Source organism: Trifolium pratense, linkage group LG4 (genome assembly GCF_020283565.1).
Source record: "Trifolium pratense cultivar HEN17-A07 linkage group LG4, ARS_RC_1.1, whole genome shotgun sequence".
In the NCBI taxonomy this organism is placed as follows: Eukaryota; Viridiplantae; Streptophyta; class Magnoliopsida; order Fabales; family Fabaceae; genus Trifolium; species Trifolium pratense.
This window is the reverse complement of record NC_060062.1, coordinates 10,633,786-10,654,871: the sequence shown is the minus strand read 5'-3', so window position 1 is coordinate 10,654,871 and position 21,086 is coordinate 10,633,786. Positions and strand designations below refer to the sequence as shown.

Below are 21,086 nucleotides of genomic sequence, written 5' to 3'. Positions count from 1 at the left end.
TGCAATTGTCCAAATAACCAATTTATTTATTGCATTATTTTTTTTTAACTAATATTTATTGCATTATGTTAAAAATTACAAGAACATAAAGAGATTCATCTCAATAGAAAATGATACACTCTATTATAGATCTAATAGATAATCAACAAATTAACTATAGGTCGTATAGGGAACAATTCTTGTTATAAGTTCTCTGATTGGTGTATTGATCCATTAGCCGGCCTCCATAGTATATAATGGAGGTTCACCGAATTGCAACTCCTTATAATTCAATTATTTACTTATAAAAATAAAAACAAAATAACTATCAATCAACAAATTAATTATGATTTGCTAAAAAGTTAATTAGAGTTTTGCTCTCTAACTAACTCTTCAGAAAACTAATTCACTCACTGATCAATCGATATTTTTGTTACATTCTTTTTATTTCAACAACCTTAAAGACATTTTTATCTCGCTAGAAATCAATGCTAGTACACATCGATCACATCTTGACGACGACTTTCACACAATCAGGTTGCTTCAAAAACTCAAATGCTTTGTTTATATCTATCAATGGAATTTCGTGGGTGAATAACTCTTCAAGAGGGAATTCCTGAAAAATGAAAAATATTTATAAATCCTAATTTAACTTACAAATACTATAGTTAGGTTGTACACATTCAACCGAACTCAAATTCAAAACCTCACAATTATGCGTATAAATTTCTAGTGATAATTGTTATTTCATTTATAAACAAAAGGTATGTACAAAACAATTATTATTGGATAGTTATTCTACCTCCTTCACATATTAATATTTTTTAAAATTTGTTATTTTTTCCTTACATTTAAGGCTTTGTCTAACGTGCACAACTTGATTAAGTGGTGCATGGTACACAAGTTATCAATTATGTTATAACGAATACGAATTTTATAAAATTTACTGTTGGATTAAAAATTTATATCATGTAAAATTTTGAAAAAAATTGAAAATCATTTGATGTGTTATTGAGACTCGTGAAGATTAACGATATTTAATAAAATCCCATAAACCGTTAAACTTGATGAGTCTCAATAACATATAAAATAATTTTCAATTTCTTTAAAAAAAATTCATAAATAATCTACATGATATAAAGCTTCAATCCAACAGTGAATTTTATAAAACTCGTATTCGTTATAGTATTATCGATAACTTGTATACCGTACAACACTTAGCCAAGTGGTGCACCGTAGACATGCCCTACATTTAGTACCATAACAATTATTAGACTTTGTCTTATACATGAGAGAGAGCAAAAAATTGTACCTCTTTGAGACATTTGTCAGCAATGATGGAAAGATCTGATGTAGCTTTTATCCCTCCAAAAATAGAACCTTTTAATGTCCTACCAAGTAAAATGGAAAGATAGCCAAAAGGAACAATAGGTTCAAGTCCAGCACCAATTGCTATTGTTTTACCTCTACCCTGTTTACACATAACAAAATTGAATAATCCATCAATTTTATCTTCAATTTCTTTTAATAGAAATACAAGTCTCATCAATACCAACAAAAAAAAAATTAAATACAAGTCTCATCCTTCAAAAAAAGTCTCTAAACTATTATTAATCAATTAAATTAATCCATGAATTCCCTTAAAAATAAGACAGATAATTATTGCTTAGGGAGTAGGGACTATCTTAGGGACTATCTTAATGGATAAAAATAATTTTGGAACAACATATTCATATACCAAATTGAAGAGATGTTGATTGTTTCAAAACTAAATTATTTATGGGGAGGGATCCGTTGACTGCAGGAGTAAGTCTCAATTGACTTACTCCGCTTAATAACTCAATATCGGCATTATATTGATTTATTCCGCTTAATGGAGACTTACTCCTGAAGTCAACGGATCCCTCCTCATTGTTTATATATTTTAAGAAAAATTATACACAATAGTAGAGAAGAACATCAAAGTCAATAAAATATAAATAAGTACTATAAACACTCTTTTCAACGCTCATTATTTTATAAGGTGAAATTAATGTCGATATCACACTTCTGAAATCCATATAAATTTCACATAGTTAAATATGTGTGTTAAAGTAAGTGTAAAGTGTGTGAGATTCACATAAATTTTACATAGTTAGAAATGAGTGTTAAAATAAATTATGAAATTTATGATACATACAAATTATATGAGGTTAAAACTACTTAAATCACTACCTCAAATTATTATTTTTACTTAAATGAGGTTAAAAATACCATTTTTGTGGCTTCCACCGATATAGTAAGTAAAGGAGGAGCTCCAGTGCACTCAAAGGAGTAATCCACACCCATTCCATCACTTAGTTCTTTTACCAATTCTAAAGCTGATTTATTGGAATCACTAGGATTTATAAAATGAGTCATTCCAAATGCTTCTCCTTTTTCCCTCCTCATTTCATTTTTGTCAATACCAATTATCTTAGTTGCTCCCACCATCTTGGCTCCACTTATAGCCTGCACCATAAGCTCTCATTCACATTCTAAAATCAAAAGTAAAACTTCAAAAAAAATGGAAACGAATTGCATGTTATAGCTTTTCACACAGTTTTCATGCTGTTTAACATCAGGACCACCTAATCTAAAATGTAAGGTCGAGATCGTTTTAAGTAATTTTATAACATAATTGATCTGCATCGTCTAATTTATGATTAATGACTCATTTAAAACTGTGCGAAAGGAAACTGTAGCAAATCTTAATAAAAAAAATAACACTCCTTTGGTTCTTTTTAAGTGTTATCTTTTTGGAAATTTTTGTTTCTTTTTAATTGTCTTTTTTTAAATTTCAAAGTAGTATTATGAGACTTAACGTAAGGTCAAATTGAACCCATCTATAAGATATATTGTTTTATTTTATTTTATTTAAGTTGCCGTAATTTTCTTTTATTTGGTTTTTCAGTACCTCTAAATTGAAAGTTGATAATTTTAGTCTTTGATGTCATATGTGACTCGATATATAATCTTGACATGTAATATTACGTGGTCCAATAAAATAACTTTAGAGACTAAAAACAATTATTTCTTAATTTGCAAGAATTGAATGCAAACAAAAAATATATAGGGACTAATAAAACTAAAAGAAACGCTATAGATAGTTACGGGAACTAATATTTTATTTATGGAATAATAATATAATGAAAATGTAAGATTAATTTAGAGTAATCAGTCAATTTAGTCCCTAAACTATCACTCTCTCACTAACTTAGTCCCTAAACTATTAAAAATAACTAAAAGATCCCTAATCTATTTTCCATCCGTCAATTTAGTCCCTAAACTATCAATCTCTCACCAACTTAGTCCCTAAACTATTAAAAACAACTAAAAGGTCCCTAATCTATTTTTCATCCGTCAATTTAGTCCCTAAACTATCACTCTCTCACCAACTTAGTCCCTAAACTATTAAAAACAAATAAAAGGTCCCTAATCTATTTTTCATCCGTCAATTTAGTCCTCGGTTAACTTGTGTATAAAACCCTAAAATATTATCACTCTTTCTTCTTCCACGTGCTTCGACGAAAACAACCACTCTGCTCGCCGCCAACCACTCCACTATCCGGCAACAACCGTTTTGCTCGCAACACAAATATAACCTCTAGTCGCCGAATTCAATTCATTCTTTCAGAATAATCATTTAGAACGAAAGAGATCTTTAGTATGAAAAAAGTGGCAATTGTCGGGTTCTTTTTTTTTTTAACACAGAATATTTTTTTTATTCAACTTTTTGACTGAAAGATTTTTAAAAAAATGATATGATTCAACCGTTTTTGGTTTTATAGCTTGTTGTTTTGTCTGGTTTAATAATACTGCTTATCCTAGTGAGTTTTATGGTCCCAATGGACCGGAAGCTTCTCAAGCTCAAGCATTTACTTTTCTTGTTAGAGACTACACTAAAATCAGGTCTGTTTTTTGTTCTCACTTTTGTAAATTTGTAAGGGTTTGTGATTTTGTTTTATCCCTTTGAAGTTTATGCTGTGATCTCTTGTTTCTTGCGGGTCTAAGAGTTTTTTCTATCCTTCTATTCCTTTTCTTCTGTTATTGTAAGGAATGTTTTGGGGTGTGTTAGCGTGTATAATGATGACATAAAGGGTACAAAAGTGTCATTATATGTAGTATGCTAACAAAGTCTTATTAAATTCCAAGCATTTGTATGGTGAATTATCTTTGCAGAGTGGTTGTGTTATTGGTAATACTAGTAGGAGCTAGCTTTTTTCATCCATGCTAGTGTGTTAAGAAGTGCCTTGGAGATATTATAACAGGTTTGTTAGTAATCATAAAATGATGTTTATGAAGGACTAAATTGAAGGATGTGAATATAGTTTAGGGACCTTTTAGTTGTTTTTAATAGTTCAGGGACTAAGTTGGTGAGAGAGTGATAGTTTAGGGACTAAATTGACGGATGAAAAATAGATTAGGGACCTTTTAGTTGTTTTTAATAGTTTAGGGACTAAGTTGGTGAGAGAGTGATAGTTTAGGGACTAAATTGACTGATTACTCATTAATTTATGGAATCATACCCCTAATCCAACAGCTCCAAGACCAAAAACAGCTACACTTGAACCCTTTTTAACCTTAGCTTCTTTCCAAGCAGCTCCAAAACCAGTTGTAAATCCACATGAGATGAAACTTGCATGAGCAAGATCAATGTTTGGATCAACTTTAAGAATGTAATTAGCATCAATAACCATGTATTCTGACCATGTAGCACAACTCAAAACATGGTACAATCTTTGTCCTTGAATGGACATTCTTGAAGTGTTATCCGACATTAAGCCACTTAATCTTAAAGGGTGGGTTAGGCAGAGATTTGTTTCCCCTGAAATACAATTCTCACATTCTTTACACTCACCTATGTATGTTGGAATTATCATATCACCTTCTTTCACATTTTTTACACTATCACCCACACTTTCGACAACACTGCAATATCAATGGAAAAAATAGAATTAACCACAAAAAAATTTTAAAAAAATATAGTGACGGTTTAAACATTTAGCGACGCAATTAGAGATGCATTTCTTGGTTTTTTTTCAAGCTTTACCCCACTCCTTCATGTCCAAGTGCTAGAGGAAATTTATTCTGCAAATTATTTTGTACTAATCAATGAGTGTAACAAAGATAGAGAAAAAGATGTTTTTGGAGTTTAAGTGAAATTCAAACTCAAAAGGCAAGAAAATCATAGGAATAAACTCTTACATATTGGTAACCTTGAATGCTTGTGATGTCTGTGTGGCAAATACTTGCACACAACATCTTCACCCTAATTTCAGTTGCTTTTGGTGGATCAACTTCAATCTCTTCCACTGTTACTCCTTTTCCTGACCCCCAACAAATTGCAGCTACAAACAATATTCACATTTTGCATTAAAAAAGAAATCAAGGTGAAAAACATATATTCATATTCTCAGCCGTCACGCAGTCTTAGATCTCAATTATAAGATGAAGATTAGACGGTTCATATTGAGATATGTAAAAGGTGGATTCGATAATATCATGTATGTATTGACAGTTCGATCTTCATCGAACATTGAGATCTAGTTTTTCCGACAAGGAATAATCGAAGTCATGATAAACAAGCTTTGTATTTGATACCTTTACATGTAATAACTTGTTTGGTGCTCATCATTGTAGATTGAATGCAAAAGTTTCTAATTTTGGTGGAAAAAATTGTCTCTTTGTGAAAACAACAACAAGAACGGTGTTTATATAATTGTGAGAACAACAACAAGAACGGTTAATTAACATATTATTGATTGATGATCATGGACGTTCTTAATTGTGGAAAATTAGAGTTGACCAAAAAATTTATACAACTACTACTGATATAATTAGTCATAAAAAATTTAAGCTGCTTTTCAAAAATGTTATGTGGTGGCATTTAGCCTGGTCAACTAAGGTTTTTGTTCACCATGGTCAAGTTAGTTTTCCACCCTTAGATCAAATAAGGTACATAGTTTTATCATCCTCTCTCAACACTAGATTGTTTTTTCCACTCTATCTCTTCCATCAACACTGGATTTTTTCCAAACTATCTTCCACCACCACACCATTGTTCCCCATCGTAAAAAATAAAAATAAAAAAACCACCATTGTTCCAAGAAAATCAGTTTCAAAATCATTGGGTGAACTAACTTATTACACAAAACAATTGATGAAGAATGTTAATGGATGTAACAAGATTATAAAAGAACATGTCACAACACAAATCAAAATCTGAGGAAATTTCAATCCAAAAAATAAAGCCGAAATCAAGGACTCAACGAAAAAAGAAGAAATTAACAAAAACAAGTTTCAATGATGTTGTGGAGTCCAATAATAGTGATGGTTCTTATTTGTGGGTGTTGACAGTGTTGTTGCATTGGTAATTGTGGGTTTGATTTGTGATATATTTTGGTTTTCATCAAAATTAATTTTCATTTTGGTAAATTTGGTTTCTGGAAAAAGGTAGAAAGCTGCAAGTGAGAGGCACAAAAGTGGAAGATTTAAAAAATCTAGTGCTGAGTGACTATCATAAAACTATGGGCCTTATTTAATCTAATGGTAAAAATTTAACTTGACCATGGTGGGGAAGTTTATTACTTCCCCCATACTAAATGCCACCTAACCACCTAAAAATGTGGTTAATTAACCTATCATGTGACACCAATAAAGATTTGTCAGGTCAATTCATGTGACACTTACTATAGTCGTTATTTTAGCGTATTGGGCTAACTAGTGTTCTTGAGCAGCTAGTTAAGAAAACTAAAAAAAATTGTTTTGAAAAGAGAAAGTTTAATATTTTGAAAAAATAAATTACACATGTTTTAAAGAGTGAAATGCTAAATACCCCTTAAAATTTCAAAATTCGTTAAATACCTCCATGAAATTTGGAAATAGACAAATACCTCATGAAATTATAAAATGTCAATCAAATTGCCCCCTGCTCCGTTTATTTTGAGCATTCAAAAACATATTGTTTGAGTCTTCAACCTCCTTGCAACCAGGTGAATAATAACAAGAAACTAAAACAGCAAAACTATCATCACCAGAATCATCCTCATCATCATTATCATTGCTTTCAAAATCAAACGGAAGAAACAATGAGGTCAACGCCTTGAGATTTTGGGTGGAGATATGGCGTCTCCCTCTCTTGTGATCCTGGAGCATTGACCTCATTGTTTCTTCCGAGTTTCCCTGGACTCCCCAACATATTCTCCATTATTTTCGATCAAACCATTAAATTTTTCATAAAATTGCTTTGATACCAATTAGATTACAAACCAACAATGAATCGATCCAATTGGTAAGAGTCTTGATTCTATTAAACATGTGGTCAGAAGTTCGATTTTTGACTCATGTGTATTGAGAAAATTCGGTTGAGAGGGGAGAATTCACCTTGTGTGCCCCACATGTTTTCTGACGAAGATTAAGCATCGTTAACGACAGTGGAAATTTCGTATTAATATCATGGTAACCCAAAATAAAGAAAACAAAGTTCCTATTATGGAGAAACCATGAAACAATTTTAGTTATATTATGTTAAATTTTGAAACTACTCTGAGACGGGCAAAGAGACTAACCAAAATCTAAAACTTTTATCCCTACTAAACCAAAGATCAACTATTTGTCCCTACTTTGTTCCGTGTTGTTGTATCCAATATTTATCTTTTACAACTCAAACGAAACAAGTATTCAATACCTAGAGCTCACACTTAATCCCTTTATAACACATAGGATTACCAATCACTGGTATTAATTACATAAATTGAATGTGCTCTTCAAACCAATAAATTGTCCATAGGGAATCAATAGAAGAGGCTAAATCACAATATGTTCCACTTTCCCTCAATGCCATTACAAATCCGTAATACAATCCTAGAAGGAGGCAGTTTTACAGTAAAATCAGCGTACCTTTTTCTTGAAAGGAAGTTTGCAGTTGGTTCGGTTTTTGGTGTTGAGGAGCTTCGTGTGCTTCATAATATTTGGAAAAGTCCAGCTCCGTCAAAAGTGATTGCATTTTCATGGAAACTCCACCGGAGTAGGATTCCGAAGAAGACTAGCCTTGCACATCGTGGGATTCAAGTTGATGATGGATCACTTGATTGTGTTCACTGTCTTGCCAGGGAGGAAGATGCACCTCATCTGTTTCTGTTCTGTGATTTTGCTTCGCAAGCAAGTATGGAACACTATTTTTCGTTGGCTCGGTGTGATTATTGTAATACCTCAAAACCTTTTCTTGCTTAATGGAGATTCCGATTTGTTTGTTCTATGAATGGTGTTGGGATTCCGAAATTTGTCTTCGGCAATAATTAGGATGTCGAGCTTTATGGAGGTCCGCTGTTGGTGTGTGTTTCTGTGGTGTTCGGGTCTGCCTGCTTGACCTCATTGGTTCTCTGTTGTGTTTTCTGCTGTGTTCTGTTTGTTTAGGAGTTGGCTGCACGGATTTTTTTTGGTTGTTTGGCTTTAAGCAGGGGAGGGTGGGGTTTTGCTCCTAATGTTCGGTGGAGTTAGTTTTTTTCTTCTTTTCTTGTGCCTTAGGGCCTTTTATCTCCTTTGTAATTATCCATAAGTACTTCTTGTGTTTGTTTTTCAATAAATTATTAGCCTTTTTCAAAAAAAGGAAGCAGTACTGTTAAGAACTTCCACGTCACGCACTGCAGACTGCAGCAGAGCAGCTATGCACAAGCCTGAATTGAACAGGTTTGGATTGGACCTCTAAATTATTTCCATCCCCAAACTGAAATATCTCTTCGTTGATTTCAAGCGTTCCATTCACATTAAGTAGTCTACACAATATCACTACATGCATTCTGCTATGCAAAACCACATTTAATCAGAGAACAAATATGACAGCACAATTGTACCAAGCATACAGATGCGGCAACTTCAAGATAGACCAACTTGGAGAATTCCAAAAAACAAAAACTCATCTGATTTTGAGTTTAAAACATAGGTTTGCTCACCAGGCCATCTAGAGTCGACATAAATTCATCCCAGCTAACCGAGACCTGGATTGAGCACCAAAACCTATTGCCTCACTTAACCAAACCGCCAAACAAAACACACCCTTAATAAAACTGACATCACCTAAACAGAAAACAGAGAAAAGCCAAAACCCAGCTTTGAACAGACCAATGTAAGGATCCAACCGAAACTAGCCTATTACACTCTTCAGATTGCCTTAAACCAACCCACCCCCTCCTCTCCAATCCAAACCCCGACACTCTCCCACGCCACCAAATATTCATATGATCAGTGCACAAAACAATCAATCAACACAACATCGAATATGCATCTCAGAGAAACTTAAAATCAGTCATAAACACAACATAAAATCTAGAACCAGAGAAAAATAATTATTCACAAAACAAAAATCAATATCTTTGAAAATCTATTTTGGATTCTTCATGGTCCAATTATTCCCAAGACTTGTAGTCATCTTGGTCATGTTTTTTTCTGACATTCAATTAATAATCCTCATGCAGATTTTATTCCAAAACTTAACAATAATCAATGTTTTGTATAATTAAAGGTACATATTTTTTGTTTTTTGTAAACCAAGTAGCACTAGGCGCAACTGCAAAGACTAATCTCTATGGCCCTTAGGTTGCTAGGTCCATATCTATGTTTAATAATTCATAACATTGTTATATAAATTTCAAAAAGAAGTATAATAAAAAAGAATGTGATTCTGATATGCAGATTCATGACAACACACACAACAAAAAGAAATTAAAAAAAATTAATAAGAACATATAAATCCAAATTCCAGTTCATCAATAATAAAACGAAACATAACACAAAAAATTAATCTTTTTTTCTTGTCATCATCAAGAAAACTAAAACATTAGTCTCTTAAACTATTTCTAAACTATTCAAATACTAAATCAACCTATTCCTTCCATAATCAGTCGAAAGCCCATTGATCCTATTCCTTCCATAATCAGTCGAAAGCCCATTGATTTTCACGACGAACTTCAGCCTCTTCCTCAGGACTATAATCATTCTTAATGTTAAAAGTCTTACGAATCTCTTCCGGCTTCTTACCCCTCATCATATCAGCAACAGTCTTACAGCCAAGATCCAACAAACCCTTAATATCCAAATAGTTTGCAGCCAAGATAAGATCAAACAGAGTAGGTTGATCAACGGTGATAAAATCCGTATCAAATTTTGTAAGATCTTCCTCAGAGGGTTTTTCCTCGAAACTTGGAGTTTCAACATGTTTCTTACAATACTCAATAACCTTCGCCATGATTTTTCCGGTTACGTTCGGAATTGGGATTCCGGTTTCATCAGCACAATTGTCGTCGATCATGTGCTTGATTGTTTGAGATTGCACTGCAATTGCCTGTTCAACCTCGAAGGTTTCGCCGTCGGAACTCTTGAGAAGGATCTTCTTCTCTGATGTGTTCTCTGATGTGGATGCCATGGTTTTTCTTGATTGATTTGAGAAAAAAAGTGAAAAACCCTAAACCCTAATTTTGAAAAGAGAGCGAGTGAAGTGTGAGTGATGAGAAAAAGAAAAGCTTCGAGGAGTATTTATAATGCTCCCAAGTGTGTTGAGCAAGTTTTGTTTCTAGATTTTATTTTTTTTTTGGTTCGATATTTTGGACTTTATTTGATTTTAAAATTAAAAAATACAGTATATACTTAATTTTTTTTGGTAGAAGATACTTAATTTTTTTTTATAAGAGATACTTAAATTTTTTTAATTAGTGTTTGTTTAATTTAATTTGATTTGATTTGTTAGGATTTTGTTATTTTGGGTACACGTTAGGATTTTTTTTCTTTGGGGTTTGTTAAATTCTTTCAAGAATTAAATTAGATTTTCTTTCAAATTTAGGTTAGGATTATGTCAAATTTGAATGATAATTTTTTTGTGTATTATAAAATAAAAAATTTAATTATTATAAGTTGTATTGAGAATTTTTTTGTGTATTATAAAATAAAAAATTCAATTTAAGTTGTATTGAGACTTTTTTGTGAGTGCGTAACTGTATAGATCAATTGCTCGAGTCTTTTAGAACCCAACTGAGTGACAAACCCTCCAAAGAATTTATTTTTTTATCAAGTTGTATCGAGTCGAGACTATATTTGTATTGAGTGTGCGTTTGACCCTACTTATTTTTTACTTGAAGTAAGTTAAACACAATTTGATAAAGTCTTTTTCCTCTTCAACCCTACCAACATCACTTTACAACAACAACAACCCATCACCATGATCATAGAAAAAAGAAAAAGGAAAAATAGAAAAGAATTTTTTTTAAAAAAAAATCAAAAATTAATTAAACGCCACGTAAGCCTGTCATGTAATCAATTTTGTCCAGTCAAGTGCCACATAAGCTTGCCACGTCACAAAAATGAAGATTCAAAATCCAAGTGGCAGTGAGGGGGGTAAATGATGGAATCTTCATATTGCAGGGGGCGAATAACAATTTTTTATTTGTCGGGGGTAAGACAAAAATCACATATTTTGCAGCGGGGGTAAATATAACGCAGAAAATAACTACCAAATCAAACACCGTCTAATAGAGATCCACCACCTAATCCTGTAAACACAAAGACACCCCAAGTCTCAAGACCACCTGAGAAAACATCAACCCAGCCCCAACCCCAACCCCAACCCAAAAAGGTGGACCCGAATAACTGCCCAAAACACCCTAAACCACCGCCAGAACAGAACTCAGAACACATAATATAACCATCAGCACCTGACACCCACTACACCACCTCAACACCTTCGGCAACGACCACCTTTTCTCGACACTGACATCATCAAAACGGCACCAGACCCAATACCACAACCCTCAACCAACAAAAACACACCAATATCACTATCGTGACTACCACACCATCACCACCGAGCAAAAACCACCACCGGAGAACACACCACCGTCCATAGTAGTTACATTGAGGCAGTTGAAATTTTGAGGGATAGGCAGCGGTCCTTAAAGTTAGAGAGAAGGCGGAGCAAGTTTTAAGGATAGAGAAAGTTTTTGATGTTGGTTTTCTGTGTTTGTTTGTTTCAATTTTGTATTGAGATTCTTTTATTGAACAAAATGAGTTTAATTTGTTACCGTAAAAAAACAAAAAGTCGTAGAGTGAAGAAATTAAGAGTGATTTTAAAATATGGAGAACAAATTTGAAAAATAGGGAAAATAGGGGGCCATAAATGCAATTAAGTCTAATTTTTATTATATTTTTAGTCCCTATAAAATGTTTCTTGCACATTGTTTTAGTCCCTACTAAAACTAAAGTTGTATAAATATTATTAAAATTTTAAATTTTGAATGTGTTTAATAGGCATGTTTAAAATATTAGTATAAAGTTTATTTACCAAAATTTAGAATTTTTTAACATGATATGAATTAAATATGAATTTGTTAAATGGTTAAAGTTCAAGTTAAAAGTAACGAAATTCATGACCTATAAATCAAATTTTGAGTTCATTTTTAGAGTATATAAGCCATCCGCAATAAGCCGAGAAACCATTAGTTTTAGAGTATCTACATTAAACTTAAGAGTATGACAAAAAGGGCTCATATCTAATAGGAATAATGGACCTAGAGCTCTCCATTTAAGTCACAGGTTTAATAATACTATCGACTACCATTTGCATTACAAATAATGCAGTACAGATTAAACACCAGTTCATTACGATCCTTCCAAAAACATTGACAGAGACACTAAAAAAAGTTACCAAACTCCAGGGTGTATTTTCAATATCTTCATTACCAAAGTTCCATTCAAGCCAAGACATGAGATCTAGACTAAAAAAATTCACCCTATTATCTGATTTGATGATTAGGACCAAAATTCCACTGCTCACCAGGCCATCTAGAGTTGGCATAAATTCGTTTCTGCTAATCGAGAGCCAGATTGAGCACCAAAACCCACTGCACTGAACCTAAACACTACAAGAGAACATACACTTATTGGCAGCTAAAAGCCTCCGATACGTCCCAAAAACCGCCAATAAACAACTTTTTCTTGGCGGCCTTGGGCTTCAAATAAAAACCCCGTCGGTAACATTTATTGGCGGCCAAAAGCTGCCAATAATCCGACGACACTTCTTGGCGGCATTGGGCAGCCAATAAATAGTTTTTTTATATATAAAAATTTAAAATTAATCAAACGCTACTCAAGAACGGTTCCACCACTGATGAGGACACAATCCAAGACATAAGTGATGCAATCCAAAGCTTAGAAGGTCCTATGACAAGGGCACGTGCAAGAAGAGTTAATGATGTCTTAGTTCACTTCATGATCAAATCAATAGAAGGTCCGACCCAAGTTGATGAAGGCTTGACCCAAATTGAAGAAGAAGAACAAAAGTTGAAGATTATCATCCAAGCATGTGATAGTGGAAAATAAAGTGCTCCTCCACTAAAGATATGAAAATGGTGCACCAAGCAATAAAATAGCACCACTATCTCTTCTTTATTTTGCATTTTCCTTGTAATAATTCAGCCCCACTATCATGATAGTTAGTGGCTGAAATCCTTTTGCTTTCTTAGGAGTTACTTTTTGCTTATTACTTCATCATAAGTCTTTCCTATACAAAGGAGGCATGTAACTCTTGTCAAATCAATGAATTTTGTTAAGTTTTTACACTTTGTGCGTATTTGCTCTTAGGTTCCGGATTGGACCAAAACTGATCATATCAAGAAATTCTTTTCTTGTGGTGATCCTAATCCATAGGCTTATCATTCTCTCTTGGATTAGAAAGAGTGTGACGCCTCTTCTACTTTATTCCATTTCTTCTCTTTTCTTTACTTTGCTTCAATTTCGTTCTTACATGTGTTTGTGTTAAACTCTATCATTTTCTTGTTTTTAAATCGAACATCTATCTTTCAAGCAGTTTATTTCCTAATAAATCACAAGAATTCACAAGTCCAAAGTTCATAGAGCTATTTCATGAATTTTTGAAGATTATGCATACTTTTCAACAATTGGTGCATATCAACCACCATCAACACCGGTTTTGTTTGTTGTTTGATTTGAAATATTTGAAACAATAAACACATTACTGTTAACTTATTAAGTTTGTTGTAAATGTCGAATCTTTTGGGAGTTTCTCTCTTAGACAAAATGGATATGTTGGTAGAAGAGTGAAGAAGATGTTTAAGAGAGTTGGAAGATGAAGAAGAAAGTCGAATCTTTTGGAGTTTTGCAGTGGCCGACAATTCTTGTGGGTAACAAGTTGAGAGCAATGAGGTGGTGTTGTGGCCATCGTAATGGGGGTGACACTTTGAAGCATCGTTGAAGTCTGGTCAACAGCAAAGGAAGGAGGAGATAGTGTTTTGGGTTTGGGTCTAAGAAACTGAATTTCTGGAGAAGATGAAGAGAGAAAACAAAAGAGAGATTGCAAAGTAAGTTTGTTATATGTTATTATTATTTTTTAACTCGCTGCCTGTCCAAGGCCGCCAATAAGTGTTTCGTCAATTCAGTTTTAAAAGTAACAAATTTATTTGCAGCCCCGGCCACCAAGAAATGTTTTTAAATTTAATTTTTAATTGTAATTTATTTGTTGACGGCGTTTGGGCCTCAATAAGTTGTCAAAGACTTTTGACTCTTAATAAGTTTTGTTAAAAAAGTTTAGTATTTCTTGCGGTGAATCAACTATAAACAACAAGGATAGCATACCAATGCAAGCCTCCAAAACTGATTTACCTACGACTCAACCCTCTAACCCACCCTCCCCTCGAAACCCCGATATACTCTATCAATAGAATTAAGATCCTTCCAAGCAACTTAGATTTGTTATAGTGGTGAAGAATTTGAGTAATATACTGGAGGTTTTGAATTTGATTCGATTCTCAACTCTAATACAAACAAAAAAATAAAAATAATTAAGACTCTCCACCCAATTGAACTCTTATTACTACCATCCTATGATCGAACCAATGCACAAAATAATCAACTCAACATCAAATATACATATTGGAGAAACCTAATCAGTTGTAAACACAACATAATTTATTCACAAAACAAGAATCAATTGAAAATCTATTTTGGATTCACATGATTTATTCCCAATGCTTGTGGTGGTCATCTTAAGTCCTGGTTTTTTTTTTTTTTTTCTTTTCTGATATGCTGTTTTTTTTTTTATCATGTATCCTCAGGCAGATTTTATTCCTAAATTTGATAATCATAAAGAAAACACACTACATATATAAACCAAAAGAAAATAATTTTTTTTACTAAGCAAATATAAATCCACATTCCAATTCTTTCATTCATTCATTAATAAAACAAAGAATAAAACAATACATTAAATTTTTTATTTATTTTTTTATGAAAACTAAAACATTAGTCTCTTTGGGGTCAAAAACAAACAAACAAACATTAGTCTCTTAAACTGTAGCTAAACTATTATAATCTATTTAGAGATTAAGTTAACATATTCCTTCAATAATCACTCAAATGCCCAGTCATTTTGGCGACGAACTTCGGCCTCTTCCTCAGGACTAAAGTCATTTTCAATGTTAAAAGTCTTACGAATCTCCTCCGGTGTCTTACCCGTTATCATGTCAGCAACAGTCTGGCATGTGAGATCTAACAAACCCTTAATATCCAAATAGTTTGCAGCCAAGATGAGATCAAACAGAGTAGGTTGATCAACCATAACAAATTCCCTATCAAATGTTGAAAAGGGGTTTTTCTCGGAACTCGTGGCTTCAACATGTTTCTTACAATACTCAATAACCTTCGCCATGATCTTTCCGGTTACGTTCGGAATTGGGATTCCGGTTTCATCAGCACAATTGTCATCTATCATGTGCTTGATTGTTTGAGATTGCATTGCAATTGCCGGTTCGACTTCGAAGGTTTTGCCGTCGGAACTCTTTAGAAGGATCTTCTTCTCTGATGTTTTAACGTTTTTCTCTGAGGTGGATGCCATTGTTTTGATTGATTTGAGAAAAGTGAAAAACCCTAAACCCTAATTTTGAAAGGAGAGAGAGTGAAGTGTGTGTGATGAGAGAAAGAAAAGCTTTGAGGAGTATTTATAATGAAGTGTGTTGAGCATGTTTTGTTTCTAGATTTTATTTTTTTTTGTTTTATTTTTTTAATTTTTATTTTTTGTTTTTATTTTGGTTCAAGATTTTGGACTTTAGTTGATTTTAAAATTAAAAAGAATTCGTTTGGGAATAAAAATACAGTAGATACTTAATTTTTTTTGGTCGAAGATACTTTGTTTTTTTTAATCAGAGTTAGTTTAATTTGATTTGCTAAGATTTGGTTTGTTTGTAAACCAAAGGTATCATCCACGCGCAACTGTAAAAACTAATCCCCTCGAGATAACTGAGATCCATTTAAGGGGTTGACCTCTCCAGGATTTTGTTTTTACGGTACACGTTAGGATTTTTTCCGAGGGGTTCTCTAAATTCTTTTAAGAATTAAATTAGATTTCTTTCAAATTTAGGTTAGGATTATGTCAAATTTGAATGATAATAATTTTTTGTGAATTATAAAATAAAAAATTTAAATATTATAAAATTATATTTTAATTTAAGTTGTATTGAGGCTTTTTTGTGTGTGCGTAAATCAGATATTCTCTATGCACAACTATATAGATTAATTTCTCGAGTCTCTTAGGACCAACTGAGTGATAAATCCTCCTAAGATTTTTTTTATCAAGTTGTATCGAGTCGAGACTTTATTTAAATTGTATTGAGTGTGCGTTGACCTAGGGATGTTAACGAAGCAGGGAATGTGCGGAGGAAGCTTCCCTGTTCCCCGCCCCAAAGTGCATGCAGGGGAGATTTTGCCTCCATCCCCGTCCCCACGGGGGAATATTTGTCCCCATCCCCACAGTTCCCGCGGAAATCCACGGATATCAAATATTAACAAAATTTCTATATTTTTCGGTCAAATTATGACAGTAGTATGACGTTATTTTTTCTGTCTTATTTAATAAAACAAATATTTTGCGTCTTTCTTTTTAAAAAAATAAAAACAACACTTAATGCATTCATAACCAAAAAACATTGCAAAAACATTTGGCTACTAATAATCATATAAAATCTAACAGCCAAAATATTTCATAGCAAAGTATGCATAATCATACAAAAGTTCATAACCAAAATATCTCAAAACGGTTGATAATTGGTAAATATCTTGACAAAATATTAACATGAGACTATTAGACAGAGTTGTTGTGGTTGTTGCAATGCTGAGAAAGAGAGTTGTTGCGTGTTGGCCGGTTGCAATGATCATATAGATCGATGAGGAGTGGAGTTAGGCCGTGAGGGTGGAGTTGAGCAGAAAAAATAACGTAGAGGAATGGAAGAGTCTAGGAGAAAGTAGCCACTTTTCTTGGGTTGTGAATTGGAACTTGGAAAACGCAAATACGCAATGACACTTGAAATTAGCAAACAATCGGTGGAGAATAATATGGATGACTCCTCGATTACTTTTTTTTTTATAAAAAAAATCAACATTTAATATATATTAATATTAATAATAATAATAATAAATAGTGTATATATGGACGGATTCGGGGAATCCACAGTGACAGATGTTTCGTCCCCGATCCCCGCCCTGAAGTGCCTGTGGGGGGATTTTTGCCTCCATCCCCATCCCCACGGGGATAAAATCTTTCTTTTTGGAGCTCCAAACGGGGCAATCCCCGCGGGGATCCGCTCCACCGAATGTAAATTGTCCTAGTTTGACCCTACTTTTTTTTTACTTTTATACTTCTTTTAAGGAGAAGTAGGGTCAAACACAATTTGATAAAGTTCTCAAAATAGTGTCTTTTATTAAAAGTAGCTCTTAAACTTTAAAAATGTAGTGCCAAACACACTAAGACTTTTTTTGATTAAGTTATATTGAGAATAAGAGTATCTTTGAATTGATTTATTTCTAAGCTTATGCGCGAAACATCTTATGCAAATAAATAAACTTTTATGTATTATCATAAGTTTTTCAGGGTAGTTTATGAGAAAACAACTTATAAAGATACAAATTTTATTAGTAAAAATTTATGAGTTAACATAAAAGTTTGTTTTTTTATATAAATTATTTTCATATGCTAAAAAATTAGTCAAATCCAAACGGATTATAAGTTGTATTGAGACTTTTTTTTATTATACTTTATTGTGTGTATTGATACTCTTTTATTGAATGAAATGAGTTTAATTTGTTTAAAATATGGAGAACAGATTTGCAAAATAGTGAAAATAGCGGGTTTTTTTTACCGTAAGTTTTGTTTCTAGATTTTTTTTGTTTTTTATTTTGGTTCGAGATTTTGGACTTTATTTGATTTTAAAATTAAAAAAATACAGTGTATACTTAATTTTTTTGGTAGAAGATATTTTTTAACTCATTGCCTGTTTAAGGCCGCCAATAAGTGTTCCGTCAATTCAATTTTAAAAGTAACAAACTTATTGGCGGCCCCGGCCACCAAGAAATATTTTTAAATTTAATTTTTAATTGTAATTTATTTGTTGACAGCTTTTAGGCCTCAACAAGTAGTCAAGGACTTTTGGCTCTCAATAAGTTTTGTTAAAAAATTTAGTATTTCTTGCAGTGAAACAACTATAAACAACAATGACAGCATACCAATTCAACCCTCCAAAACTGATTTACCTACGACTCAACCCTCTAACCCACCCTCCCCTCAAAACCCCGATATACTCTATCAATAGAATTAAGATCCTTCCAAGCAACTTAGATTTGTTATAGTGGTGAGAAATTTGAGTAATATACCGGAGGTCTTGAATTTGATTTGATTCTCAACTCTAATCCAAACAAAAAAATAAAAATAATTAAGACCCTCCACCCAATGGAACTCTTATTACTACCTTCCTATGATCGAACCAATGCACAAAATAATCAACACAACATTAAATATACATATCGGAGAAACCTAATCATTTGTAAACACAACATAATTTATTCACAAAACAAGAATCAATTGAAAATCTATTTTGGATTCACATAATTTATTCCCAATGCTTGTGGTAGTCATCTTAAGTCCTGGTTTTTTTTTTCTTTTCTGATATGCTGGTCTTTTTTTATCATGTATCCTCAGGCAGATTTTATTCCTAAACTTGATAATCATAAAGAAAACATACTACAGATATAAACCAAAAGAAAATAATCTTTTTTACTAAGCAAATATAAATCCACATTCCAATTCTTTCATTCATTCATTAATTAATAAAACAAAGAATAAAACAAGACATTAAATTTAATTTTTTTTTTATGAAAACTAAAACATTAGTCTCTTAAACTGCAGCTAAACTATTAAAATCTATTTAGAGATTAAGTTAACATATTCCTTCAATAATCACTCAAAAGCCCAGTCATTTTGGCGACGAACTTCGGCCTCTTCCTCAGGACTAAAGTCATTTTCAATGTTAAAAGTCTTACGAATCTCCTCCGGCGTCTTACCCTTTATCATGTCAGCAACAGTCTGGCATGTAAGATCCAACAAACCCTTAATATCCAAATAGTTTGCAGCCAAGATGAGATCAAACAGAGTAGGTTGATCAACCTTAACAAATTCCTTATCAAATGTTGTAAGATCGTCCTCAGAGGGTTTTTCCTCAGAACTTGCAGCTTCAACATGTTTCTTACAATACTCAATAACCTTTGCCATGATTTTTCCGGTTACATTCGGAATTGGGATTCCGGTTTCATCAGCACAATTGTCGTCGATCATGTGCTTGATTGTTTGAGATTGCATTGCAATTGCCTGTTCAACCTCGAAGGTTTCGCCGTCGGAACTCTTGAGAATGATCTTCTTCTCTGATGTGTTCTCTGATGTGGATGCCATGGTTTTGCTTGATTGATTTGAGAAAAAAAAGTGAAAAACTCTAAACGCTAATTTTGAAAAGAGAGTGAGTGAAGTGTGAGTGATGAGAAAAAGAAAAGCTTTGAGGAGTATTTATAATGCTCCTGCGTGTTGAGCAAGTTATAGGATTTTAGATTTTATTTGATTTTTTTTTTTATAAGCAAAAAAGATTTTAAAATTAAAACGATTTCGTTATCGGTGGAGTGCAGCTTTGTTTTGGTAGTTGGTTTTTTGGAATAAAAGATACTTATTTTTTATTTTTTTGTAAAAAAAAATATTTATTTTTTATTTTTTGTTCAAATAGTTTAACGATTGAAAGAAATCATATATTAAAAAAAATACTTATTTTTTTGGTATTAGTTTAACTTTAATTTGATTTGTTAGGATTTTTTTTCTGAGGGGTTTTTAAAATTCTTTTAAGAATTAAATAAGATTTTCTTTCAATTTTTTTTAAAACAAGATTTTCTTTCAAATTTAAGTTAGGATTATGTCTGGTTCAAAAAAAAAGAAGAAGTTAGGATTATGTCAAATTTGAAGGATAAAATTATAAAATTAACAATTAATTATTATAAAATTATATTTTAATTTAAGTTTTATTGAGGATTTTTTGTGGGTGCGTAAATAAGATATTCCCTCCTTACAAAAAAAATTATTCTCTACACGCAATTTGTATAGACTAATTCCTCAAGTCTTTTAGAAACCAACTAAGTGACAAACCCTACTAAGTTTGTTTTTTTTTTATCAAGTTGTATCGAGTCGAGACTATATTTAAGTTGTATTGTTGAGTATGTGTTTGGCCCTACTTATTTTTTACTTCTCTACTTCTTTTAAGGAGTATGGTCAAACACAATTTGATAAATTTCTCAAAATAAGAAGTGTCTTTTTTTAATGAAAAAACCACAACACAAGTGACTTTAAAAAAAGAATTTATGACTTAACAGTGATAATTAAGTTGAAAAAAATAATAGATACCAATAAGTGGGTTTTTGGCGAGTGACTTTATAGTCCAATTAAGAATTTATGACTTAACAGTGATAATTAAGTTGAAAAAAATAATAGATACCAATTAAGTTGAAATAAATTATAATTAAAAAAGCCGTCCTCAATAATTTATAGTCCTCAAAATTTAATTTTTAATTATAATTTATTTGTTGACGGCTTTTTTAACTTATTGAGGACTAAAGGGTTTTTGGCGATCAATAAGTTGTTGAGGACTTTTGGCTTTCAAAAAGTTTTGTTAAGAATTTTAATATTTCTTGCGATGAAACAACCGAAAACTGAAAACAACAAGGAT

General features: G+C 32.4%; 4 protein-coding genes across 4 annotated transcripts; all 4 read right to left on the bottom strand.

Moving 5' to 3' along the window:
* Positions 1 to 47: 47 nt before the first annotated feature.
* Positions 48 to 5,761, bottom strand: LOC123921910 (8-hydroxygeraniol oxidoreductase-like). Its single transcript, XM_045974631.1, has 7 exons — positions 5,602 to 5,761; positions 5,206 to 5,348; positions 5,051 to 5,088; positions 4,527 to 4,929; positions 2,233 to 2,469; positions 1,292 to 1,450; positions 48 to 595 (listed from the first exon to the last, which is right to left on the bottom strand). The coding sequence occupies exons 1-7, from the start codon at positions 5,633 to 5,635 to the stop codon at positions 485 to 487; spliced, it is 1,125 nt and encodes a 374-aa protein (XP_045830587.1). The 5' UTR covers positions 5,636 to 5,761; the 3' UTR covers positions 48 to 484.
* Positions 5,762 to 9,720: 3,959 nt separating this feature from the next.
* On the bottom strand, positions 9,721 to 10,513 carry LOC123881974 (SKP1-like protein 1A). The gene is made up of 2 exons (XM_045930747.1): positions 9,923 to 10,513; positions 9,721 to 9,886 (listed from the first exon to the last, which is right to left on the bottom strand). The coding sequence occupies exon 1, from the start codon at positions 10,418 to 10,420 to the stop codon at positions 9,932 to 9,934; it is 489 nt and encodes a 162-aa protein (XP_045786703.1). The 5' UTR covers positions 10,421 to 10,513; the 3' UTR covers positions 9,721 to 9,886; positions 9,923 to 9,931.
* A 4,757-nt stretch (positions 10,514 to 15,270) lies between these two features.
* On the bottom strand, positions 15,271 to 15,964 carry LOC123923203 (SKP1-like protein 1A). The gene has a single exon (XM_045975881.1). It carries the CDS (start codon positions 15,893 to 15,895, stop codon positions 15,410 to 15,412), a length of 486 nt encoding a protein of 161 aa, XP_045831837.1. The 5' UTR covers positions 15,896 to 15,964; the 3' UTR covers positions 15,271 to 15,409.
* Positions 15,965 to 19,234: 3,270 nt separating this feature from the next.
* LOC123923121 (SKP1-like protein 1A) lies at positions 19,235 to 19,842 on the bottom strand. The gene has a single exon (XM_045975776.1). The coding sequence runs from the start codon at positions 19,772 to 19,774 to the stop codon at positions 19,286 to 19,288; it is 489 nt and encodes a 162-aa protein (XP_045831732.1). The 5' UTR covers positions 19,775 to 19,842; the 3' UTR covers positions 19,235 to 19,285.
* Between the last annotated feature and the right edge of the window lie 1,244 nt (positions 19,843 to 21,086).